We start from the raw sequence: 11,817 nt of genomic DNA on the forward strand, positions 1-11,817 counted from the left end.
TGAAATATTAAAAGATGGGGGGGGAATTTTAAAAACAAAGAGTTGTTATCCATGAACAACCTCCAATGAACATAAAAGAACAATGAAAGCAAAAACAAATGAGCAGTATGCCAGAAATAACCATCAGATCATTAGAAAAGGGTAAAGGTCTTTTTATGTTAGAAAAGACCAATGTGAAAAAGTGCCATTTATGCCTTAAAAAAAAAAAAAAAAAAAAAAAAAAAAAAAACCTATGCTCTAAGGCATCGGCTGCTAACTAAAAGGTCTGTGGCTAGAACCCACGAACTGCTCCACAGGAGAAAGATGAGGTAGTCTGCGTTCATAGAGACTTCCAGCCTTGGACACCCTATGGGGCAGTTCTGTTCTGTCCTATAGGGTCAGTATGAGTCAGAATCGACTTGATGGTGGTGGGTCTGGTTTTTATGCTGAGTCAAACATCCATACTTCATCAACAACAGCTCTAGACTACATTAATAGATGGGTAATGTCTCAAGTAAGGAAGATGTTGCAACTGTCCTCTTTGCCACATAAACCTAATTCATCCACAGTTTACAAATATCCTTATCCCTTCCTGGATTCTGCTGTCTCATCAGCTTCACTGAAGTCCTCTTTCTATAAAATTGCATAAAAGGACAGACAGTATCGAATGCTTTCACATCTTAGAACTTAACCTTTACACCACATCATCATCCATGAAACCTTTTTGCCCTTGTTCTTTACTTTCCTAAAGTCTGCTATCCTCACTTAAACTTAACAAATCTCACAAACCATACTCACTGTGTCTCCTACATTTACTCTTTAAAAGCATGCCCTGACTCCACTTATATTAAATGTCCAGCACAGGCAAATCCACAGAGACAAAAAAAGAGATCAGTGGTTGCTAAAGGATAAAGGTAGGAAAAAAGAGAAACTGGGAGAGACTGCTAACAGGTATAGGGTTTCTTTTCAGAGTAATGGAAACATCTGGAATTAGACAGGTGGTGATTGTACAATGCTGTGAATATATTAAAAATCATTGAATTATATACTTTAAAATGGTTAACTTTGTATCATTTGCATTATATCTCAATTTTTTAAATTACAAACTAAACTCACACACACCAAAAGCATGCCTTTCCTTCTACTTTCCTTTTAACTTTATAAAATATAACTCCTCTAAGTGAAATTATTCAAGCTGAACCTGATTGATCATCTGTCAGGAATATGCTATTGAGAGGCTCCCTGAAGTGGCTGGGAAATTACACCAGATTACCTTTAAGTATTTTTCACCTCTAAGTTTCCATGTCACAAGCCAAAGTAAAGAGATCAGAACCAGGAGAAATTTAACAACAACAACAAAAAAAAAAAAAACAGTGACCAGGAAGAAAAGGAAATATATGAAGCATAACTTGAAAATGTTTATTGTTGTTTAAAACGAGAACCACAGAATTGTTGTTGTTGTTGTTAAGTGCCGTCGAGTCGTTTCCAACTCATAGCGACCCCATGAACAGCAGAACGAAACACTGCCCGATCCCGCACCAGCCCCACAATCCCTGCTATACTTGAGCCCATCATCGCAGCCACCGTATCAATCCATCTCCTTGTAGGCCTCCCCCTCTTTTGTCGACCCTCCACTCTACCAAGCATGACATCCTTCTCCAGGGAATGGTCTCTTCTTACAACATGACCAAAATAGGTGAGACCATAGAATATGATGAAGCAATAGAACAAAAGTAGAAGAGTCCCTCCAAAAAGAAAAAAGTATAGAAAATTAAAGACAATTTAATTAACTCAACACAAAAACCAACACATTTTATTCAAAGTTTAATATATTAATGTTAAGTAAACAATGAATTCATAACACGGTAGAAAATTATGTTCCTCCAAATTTGGAGTCTTGTCTTTAAAGTCTATGAACCCAACAACTTGTGCTATTTATGAGAAGTAGAGAAGGAAGGATGAAGTATGATCTGAAAAGAAACCCAAAGCCTTTCTACAAGTACAGGCAGTCCCCGTCCCCCAGTTATGAACGTCCAACTTACATACAATAGTTATGAACCAACATCCATAAAGTCCATTAAAAACCTCATAATAACAAATGGGCAATATTTTGCAACACACATCAAAACATTATTATTATTGAATTATAATGCTAATGATGTTTCAGTGTACCTGTGTTTCTTTAATGTATTTTATTGAGAAAGGTACACTACCTAGCAACTGGGATCTTAAAAGCTTGCAAGCAGCCATCTAGATGTAACGATGGGTCCCTCCTCATCCAGAGCAAAGAAGAATGAAGAAAACCAAAGACGCATGGAAACACTTAGTCCAAGTGACTGGTATACCATGTGCCTCAGCCTATACGCCTATAAGACCAGAAGAACTAGATGGTGCCCAGCTACCACTATCAACTACTAGGAGGGGGACCTATATAGGAGATCCTGGATAGAGTGGGAGAACAATGTGGAACAAAACTCAAAATCATTTTTAAAAAGGGGGGGAGGGGGACCAGGTTTGCTGGTCTGATAGATCCTGGTGGAACCCCTGAGACTATGGCCCTTAGCTGCCCTTCAGGTCTGAAACTGAACCCACTCCTGTGGCCGCCAGCCAAACAAAAGACAGGCATATGAGCTGAACGTTTACATTAGGCAGATACACTTCTTGGAGAGATCAATCATGGGAGAACAGAAGGGCTGTGTATAAACAGGGAGACAGCTAGGGCAAGCATGGGAGGGAAGGACACAGGGAATAGGTAACTATGGGGAGGAAATTGGAGGGGAGCTGTTGCACTGTGGGAAATTGCAGTAAATGTCATGAGACAAACCATACATGAGCTATTGTATGGAAAATGTATTTTCTCTCTAAACTTTCACCCAAATCACAATAAAAATTAAAAAAAAAAAAAAGAAAGAAAGAAGGTACACTATCTACTATATACCAAAACAAACATTTGACTAACTGACAATAGGTATGAACTGCACCTAACTGCTCCAACTTATGTACAACTATGACTTGAAGAAAGACTTAGGAACAGAACTCATTCATAATCTGGAGACTGCCTGTAAATAATAACAAACATCGGTAATAATAGAAGAGAATCCCTTTTGAAACACCAAATGACAATCATTCAATGAAAAGGAAAAGTGGATTTTAGAAAAGGAGCTCATTCAATAAATATTCATTATCTGATTTTACTCAGTACATGAAAATATTTGACATAATTTATTTAGCAGGTTATGAACCATATGTTACACAGTATCAACATTTAAAAATAAATCCAATTTAAATGTTATGCCATCAATGCTATACATATAAAAGCAAGCTAAATAAGATGACAAGTTTTATACTCTCTAGAAGTTTATTAATTCTGGTTTCCAAAAGAATTGGATAAAATGGAATTTCTATCAAGAATTTCCTCCTCCCATGATTTCATAATTAACAACTCAACCACATGAAGAATCTTGGCGGTAACTTTTTATGACTCAAACTCCTTATGAATTTAAGGATCATAATCCATTTTGGAATACAGAGACACAGTGCCTAATGCATTCTATACACTTACCCTTCTTTCACCTTCAAAGATTATTACTTTAAGTGACCAGCTACAGCAACACCCCTGGAAAGCAGTTTGCTAAATAAGCTTCCCCAAAATTTTGTGGCCTTTCAGAAACCACAAGACTATAGTGATTAAATTCATATTCTAACGCCAGATTCACAATGGTGGACATTTAGGAGCACATTCTGAAAATTCCCTGTGGTCTGGAGGCTTGTTCAACCAGCAGCATTGGCACCACTTGTCAGACATGCACAATCTCAGGTCCTACCCCACAGAAAACTATGTTGTTTAAGTTTTCTGTATTATTTGACAATACTAAATTCTGTTATCCAAACCAACCTATCCCCAGTGAGTTAATTCCAACTTATAATGACCCAACAAGACAAAGCAGAACTGCCCTATAGGGTTTCCAAGGCTGTAAATATATATAGAAGTGGACTGCCACATCTTTCTCCCATGGAACAGCTGGTGGTTCGAACCTGCAACCTTTTGATTAGCAGCCAAGCACTTTAACCGCCGTACTAAAGCTCACTTAAATTCTGTTATGTTGTTGTTGTTGTTCTTATGTGCTGTCAAGTCGGACCCAACTCATAGCGACCCCTCCTTGGGTTTCCAAGGCAGTATCACTACGGAAGTAGATTGCCCCATCTTCCTTCTGGGAGTGGCTGGTGGGTGTGAACCGCCAGCCTTCTGGTTAGCAGTCAAGTGTCAAGAAAAAAAATAGAATGTATATAACGCATAAGACGTGATAATTGTGGGGCAACTAAGGTAGTAGTTTATAAACTATAGGCAATACTCAGAGGCTCTATTAAATATAGATTATGAGATTACAAGCTTATCAAACAGGTGGAATTTAACAAATGCAGATAATAATAGATAATAAGTAGAATCTGTTTAAGAGAGCTAGTGGTACTTCATTGGTAGAATTTTCACCTTCCATGTGGGAGACACAAGTTCAATTCCAGCCAAGACACCTCAAGTCCAGCTACCACCTATATGTCAGTGAAGGCTTGCTTGCTGCTATGACATTAAAAAGGTTTCAGCAGAGCTTCCAGACTGAAACAGAAAAGGAAGAAAAGCTTGGCATTCTACTTCCAAAACATCAGCCCATGAAAACCCTACAGATCCCAACAGTCCAATCCTGTTGGGCGTAGGGTCACCACGAGTTAGGGCCGACTTGGTGAGAGCTAACAACAACAAAAGGAAGAAATGCCAAAAACAGAACAGAAAATAGGATGTAACAAATAAGAGGTTTACTTTTAGGCAGAAAGGACTGGAAAGACAAAGTCATGATCATGCCATCTCTGGGCTGACAGCTAAGACACCCCTAAATTGGCCACTTGGTTTGGTCCTATTCTAGATCCACAGGTGTTCTACCAAAGAAAAGCAAACACTCATGGTTCATCACCAGGCAAACTGGCAATGCTACAGTTGTGGATAAGTGTACTCGTCCCTGATAGGACAAGTGTCTTTGGCCCAGAGCAGCTCTGGTCTGCAGAGTCCTTCACAATCATCAACTTTGATCCTCATAACTACACCATCAACGGGGATGACTAATATGATAGAGAGACGGGACACACAGACGTTGCAAAGCAAAGACTCAGGCAGCGTAACCCACTCCAACGCTGCTTGCACCTAAGTGAGTTAATTTACCCCTTTGCTTTCTCCTCTTACTTTTCATCATGTATTTTAAATTGATTTAATAAACCATGTAATCAAAGCATTTTAATTTGGGAGGTGAACTGTTACTGATCCATTACCTCTGGGATAACTTCCTGGGGTAGTGTACTTAGACATTCACTATTGCATCAGAGTTATTTTCAGGGCCTCGAACCAGTTCTTTTCAGTTCAACTCCCTGTTGAGAATTCGCATTTCCACTTCAGATATACTGAATCAGAATCCACATTTCAACAAGATCTCCAGGTAATTCTCCTAGATTCTTCGTATAGAGATTTTTCTGAATACATAAGAATCAGCTGGGGAATCTTATTAAAATGTTGATTCTCTTTCAGTGTATTCGGAGTGGAACTGCAAATTCTAAGCTGAGAGGGGTCAAACTGGAATGAACCAGTTTGAAGCTCTGGTTAGAAAAAGAAGCTGCTAACCAGAAGGCTGGGTTCAAACCAACCAGCCACTCCTCAAGGAAGGTTGGGCAATCTACTTCAGTAGTGATACTGCCTTGGAAACCCAAGGAGGGGTCGCTATGATTCGGGTCTGACTTGACAGCACATAACAACAACAACAACAAAGACAGCGAAATCTGCATCTTCAGAAGAACTATGTTTTGAACACCATCTCCCAGAAAAGGCCCATGTACCCCTAATAATACCTTAGAGCCCCAAAGGGGGAGAGACTAGCAAGGGACCCATATTTAGTAACTAACATATAAAGTTCAGAGCAGCACTCTAGTTCTGTAAAGCTCCATACAGTTTGAGAGAAAAAACGTTGGGCAATGAACCTCAACATTAACCCTACAATTTCTTTCTTGGTGAGAGTTAAGAAAATCTGCTTTTTTCAGATATACTATGTTTCAAGCACACCAATCTAAAGGACATAAGGCTACTACAAATAGAAAGGGTTATAACTTCCTTAATGAGGCTGTGATGACCTTACAAAGATCACCAAAGAACAAAGTTGAGCGGAACAGCCTGAGACGCTTGCTTAATGAAGCGGCACACATCCCCCCACTAGAATTTCCTGAATTGATCAGCTCCAGTCATTGAACTTATTTCTAACATCTGCATTTTTTTCAACACATAGTAGGGGCTCAACAAATGTTCTGAATTAACAGAAGAGTAATTTAAAATGTCATTCTATTCTTGATTCACCTAAGATAAATTTATTTTAATTCAACCTATTAGTTTTGAGAAATTCCTGAGAATGAAGGCATATTTCCATATCTCAAGTTAGCATTGTTCATAACACTCCACTATCCTGTATCTTGAAGTTAGACTTGATATTTATTCATTCTGTTATTCCATGACCCTGTGAAACACAACCTATATATAAGAAACAACTATATCAAGGAAAGATACAGACGCTATATTAAATGCTGGATAATAGTACAGTCCTACCATTTTAAAAAGTAACTATCAATTAAGTACAAAGAATATGCCACATAGAAAAGATCAGCCTTATTTTGATGATTTTCTAGGTCCAGATTTAAGACATTGTAGAGAAACATCTATTTAAATAATCTATGGAAGAACTAGAATAGAAAGTAAGGACAATACCACAGAGTTGATAAACAGGATCTACAACAAAAAACTACAGGTATTGAGAATATTTAACCTAGTGGAGAATAAGATGAGAACAGCAGGAAAAGAAGGTAAGTAAAAGTTCTAAAGTTCATTTCTGTAGGGAATGTGTTCCTTATCACCTCTGAAAGAACTACGTTTCAATTTCAAAGGAAGGTTTAGAAGTCACAACTTCCTGTTCCATAAATAAAGCTTTGAAACATAGGGAATGGCTGAGTGAATTCCCTTCCGGGTAATCTACCAAATTCCTTTCACTCTATGCATTGAATACAGCCAAGTAATGTTAAAGTCCCCGTAGGACACAGAAAACATGTCTGCAGCAGACATTGTGAAACCATTCTTACACTGCGTTATATGGTTTCTAAATACTACGTGTTTAAGAATCAACTCTACTAGCTCACAGAGGAAAGGGACCCCTGTAGATTTTTAAGCCTTCTGCAGCTTACAGCATAGAAACCAGGGCTTCAAACCAGTTCATTCCAATTTGATTCCCTGCTGAGAATTTGCATTCACCTGGGGATTTATAAGAATCATTTGAGGATCTTGATAAAATGTAGATTCTGATTCGGTATACACAGGGTTAGGGTGTGGTTGTTATTTGCCATCGAGTGGGACCCAAATCACGGCAACCCCTCCTTGGGTTTCCGAGGCAGTATCTCTACCCAACCTTCCTTCCAAGGAGTGGCTGGTGGGTTTGAACCACCAGTCTTCTGGTCAGCAGTCAAGTGCCTTAGGCATGATGCTACAGAGCTCCCTATACATGGGTAGAAATGCATATTCTCAGCAGGAAGTCGAACCAGAAAGAACCTGTTCAAAGCCCTAACAAAAAGAAACACATGACAAGTCTTCAAAAACACTTACTGAATTCAATTAAATATTACCATCATGTGAGGGAGGGTGGAGAGCAATCTAAATACCACCACCACCACCACTACCGCTGCAAAGTAGCTCTAAAAATTTGCGGGTAAATCCATTTCCATGTTAAACAACGGAACCAACAAGACAAAATAATTGTCTTATTCCTTAAAAAATAATGCATCTTCTATTTGCAAATTCAATCCACTCCAGTTAGTACCATTAACTGCCCAATAAAATACAAGGATCTGTTTCACAAATTTTATGTTTGATCTATTATGTTCTTGATGAAATGTGTTAAACTTTGGGAAATCCTACTTCCGTAGTGATACTGCCTCGGAAACCCAAGGAGGGGTCGCTATGAGTCGGGGCCGACTCGACAGCACATAACAACAACAACAACAATCCATTTTCAGTCTTTGATACTTGAATATTAAGAGGCAAGATGCTTATTGTTATAAGTAACAATAGCAAAATCATTTTCACTTCAAAGTATCATACCCAAAAGCTGTTTTATTCACATGTGAGTGGACATATTTCAATGATAAATGCTTTAAAATCCACGAAACAAATTACAGTGAAGCACAGAATCCAAATACAGGGCTAGTATCTCATTTGGTTGAATGAGAAGTGTCCTACTTGATAGATTTTCTTAAGCTATCCTACTACTAGAGAGTCAGTCACTAAGTTTAACAAACCCCTTGAAGAGTCCATTTCAGTTATTCCTGCTTTACTCAATGTGAAGCCTCATTGTCTTCTCCCTAGGACTTGGTTTGGTCCTATTCTACATCCACAGGTGTTCTACCAAAGAAAGGCAAACACTCATGGCTCATCACCAGGCAAACTGGCAATGCTCCAGCTGTGGATAGGTGTACTCATCCCTGAGAGGTGTACTCGTCTCCCTAAAGGGTAAGAAGATAACATTCCAGGGAAACACTGGCAGAGGAATGGTGGTTCCCAGGAGCTCCTGGATAGGCCGCAGAGAGAGGCACCTCTGAAGACAGTGGCAAGAGTGGAGCAGAGGGAGCAGAGGTAGGCAGCACAAGGAGAGGGAGACAACAGCAAAGGAAAGCGGTAAGTACTACAAAGACATTTAGCTTACTTTGAAACTAGACTATCTATAGTTGACTTTAAGGGTAGTTCACCTGACATGGCCCGCACTCATCCAGAACATTTGCCTTCCACTAGTGAAATTAAAGTTTACTGGCTAACACCTGTAAATAATTTCATAAATTATTCCTTCATTTCAAATAGTATATTGACAATTACAGCAAAACCAGATTTGTCTTTGAATAATTCCATATAAATTATGTATCTTACAGCCTCATGTGCAAGTTTCATAAGATGGAAGTAACACGAGCACATAGTTTTAGATTTCAAGGGGAAAACTGAAAAAGGAATGATACCATATTGCAAATCTATCATACATGTACACTGCCTGAGCTAGAAGTCCCTAGGAAGTAGTCTCAAACTGTACATCCTACTGCCACCATGTTCCAGGTACTGCTAGAAGTGCATGTCAGAATCTTAGGGCTGAGCTGGTAGACAAGTATACTTCATAAAAGCACTCCAGAAGATTCTGATATTCAACCAACCACCTCCCGCCCCCACTGCCGTTATCAGCTAAGAATGTTCCACAACACGCAGCTGATGTGCTTTGTGCTCCTCTTATCCAGTATACCAGATGTTAACTGGGTGAAATCATTAGAATAGAGGGTCTGAATTCAATTGGCATTTACCCAGTTTTTAAGAGGTAAAAATAAATCATGAATGACAAATCAATTTCACTTCTTTTCACAAAATTTCATTTTAAACCTACATAACAAATTCTGAACTCAAAGCTGTTTACAAGTAACAGCTTTTCAATTAAGTATTTAAGCTAGCTAAATACCTTTCCATAAATCAAACTTTCACTTTTCACCAAGTAGCAGTACAAAAAAAAAGTTTTAACATTCCTCACAATCCACTTATACTTAAGTAAGGGATATATCAGTTTTCTTTCAAAGCAAGTAAATAAAGAGTATTTCAAGGTTACCATAAGTCTCCCACTGTGCATTTTACCTTGTATCCTACAGTGTTTAGCATCAGAAATTTTTATCATTTACAGGTACTCTTAGGGAAAACTATTTAAAGAAGCAAGTCTTCTCCAAACTAGTAGTCACAGTTCTCACCGCCTTCGTATTATTCACGTTCTAGTCCACTGGAATCTATTTCACAATCACCAAACTTCTTCAAATTTTATATCACTCTCAGTTTTTATTGGTTTGTTCAACTACAAAGCATATTAATATGATGGCTATCTCTCAAACTCTAAGCCTTTAAAATCACCTTATAACGTGTACATGAACAACCCTGATTTCCTTACAAAAACTTGCAGTAGCTGTCACATCTATTCCGCATACAGTTAGGCCCAAATGGTAAAAACTGAAAAAAAAAAAAAACATACTCACCTTAATTGGATCACTACTAAACTTAATTTTCCTATTTGCTGGGATGTCATCTTCTTCTGGCAATCCAACGATTTCTGAGTATTCCGTATCAGGTTGATAGTAATTGTTTTCATCACTATCTTCCTGTTCATCCTGTTCAGTGCCTGTCTCTCCCCAGTCTGAATTATATCTGGATCTTACCCTATACACATTATAGTCACTGTGCATGTAAACATGGGAACTCTCAAAACTATTTAAATCTTCAGGTACTTCTTTCCCGTAACTGGACCCAGAAGCATCACCACAAGTGAAATCACCACCTCCAAGTTCTTTTCTCTGTTGCTTTGCTGCCTCACTCCCAACCAGATTAGCTTCAGCATCTTCTGAAGGTTCATTTTGTGGTGAAGGGATCTCAGACTCTGGTGTTGCCTTATTTTGAGCACAAGGCTCTTCAGGAAGGTCTTTACCAATTCTGGCAGGAGTCTCTTGGTTAGAAAGTGAGAGCTCGGCTTCCTTGCTCTGCTGCACCCCTTCACTAGGCATTGAAACTAGAGTGCCTTTTGAGGCCACTTCTGGTGCTGGGGTTGTAGTGCTCTTCTGAGCACCCTCTGCATCAGCACCTTGCTTGTTTGAAGGAGACCAAGAATTAGAATCCTTAAGGTGACCAAAAGTGTCAAGATTTGTAACAGTAGATGGTAAATTCAGCGGGTAATGTCCAGTCACTGAGTATTCTTCATTGTTTTCAGCCTTCTCTGAAATGATGGCACTGGGAGAATCAGAGTTCTCAAATACTGCACTCAGTTGACTCACAGTTGGGGAGACAGCCTCTGTTCGGGAACTAAGACTGTCCAAGGAATCAGTACTGCCTCTGTTGGACTTGGACCCACCCCATTCATCCTGGGGTTCACTCCCTGCAGCTTTCTCCTCTTTCTTTGGGGAATAGCGGTTGTTTTGTCCTGATTCATGCACACTTCTCTCGAACATCTTCCGAGTTTCTGTGAATTTAGAATATGAAGGGCCATCGTACATCGTGTCAAATCTACTAATTCGTTCTGAAACAGAGGACTCCAACTTAACAACGGAGCCATCGGTCTTCTCCACAAATTCTTTGGGCTTCATTCTTCTTTGAGGAGAGGAAGGTCTACCTTTCCCCCTGGTTTTGGCAATGACTGCAGCATTCTCATTGGGTTCCATACCCATCTGCATAAACAGGTTTTTAATTCTGTTGACATTGGAGCCATATTTCCTGCCCCTGCTCTGCTGGGAGCCCTCGCCTTCTTTTGTTTTTTGTTCCCCATCTGACTTGGGTTTGTCAAAGGTGCTTTTCAATGCCTGGAACTCAGTTCTATACGCATTCCTGTGAGGAGAGGCACTTCTGAGAGTGGTTCGTTCACCTGAAGACTCAGTTTTCAACATTTTTACTTCAAAAGTGAAAAGCCAATGTTCATAATGATCAAAAAAGAAAAAATATAAAACCGCTCTCTTCTCTAATCATCAGTATTTGGTCAAGGAAAAGTATCTGTCCAATGGCATACTCAATTAGTGATCCTCCCAACAGGTGTATTAGGAAATTATTCACAGGCAAGAGTTACACAAAATGGCTTTTTCAAAGCAAGACTAGAGGTTCATCTGTAATAGGAAAGAATGAATTTCTGGATTAATTTACTTATTTGAATGTATGTTTAGTCCATTGATAAATAATTTTCAAAGGCCTTAGCTATGTATTAAACAAATTACTTC

At 39.0% G+C, this 11,817-nt stretch overlaps 1 protein-coding gene across 1 annotated transcript in view; it reads right to left on the reverse strand.

Moving 5' to 3' along the window:
* The window catches only part of PPP1R9A (protein phosphatase 1 regulatory subunit 9A), a 577,130-nt gene extending 565,637 nt beyond the window's left edge, over positions 1 to 11,493 (reverse strand). Inside the window, exon 1 of the mRNA XM_007939795.1 lies at positions 10,099 to 11,493. Within this exon, the coding sequence (XP_007937986.1) occupies positions 10,099 to 11,493 (1,395 nt within the window). The remainder of the gene's footprint in view (positions 1 to 10,098) is intronic.
* Positions 11,494 to 11,817: the final 324 nt, after the last annotated feature.

Source organism: Orycteropus afer, unplaced genomic scaffold, assembly GCF_000298275.1.
Source record: "Orycteropus afer afer isolate SDZICR_OR568_19922 unplaced genomic scaffold, OryAfe1.0 scaffold00063, whole genome shotgun sequence".
Lineage (NCBI taxonomy): Eukaryota > Metazoa > Chordata > Mammalia > Tubulidentata > Orycteropodidae > Orycteropus > Orycteropus afer.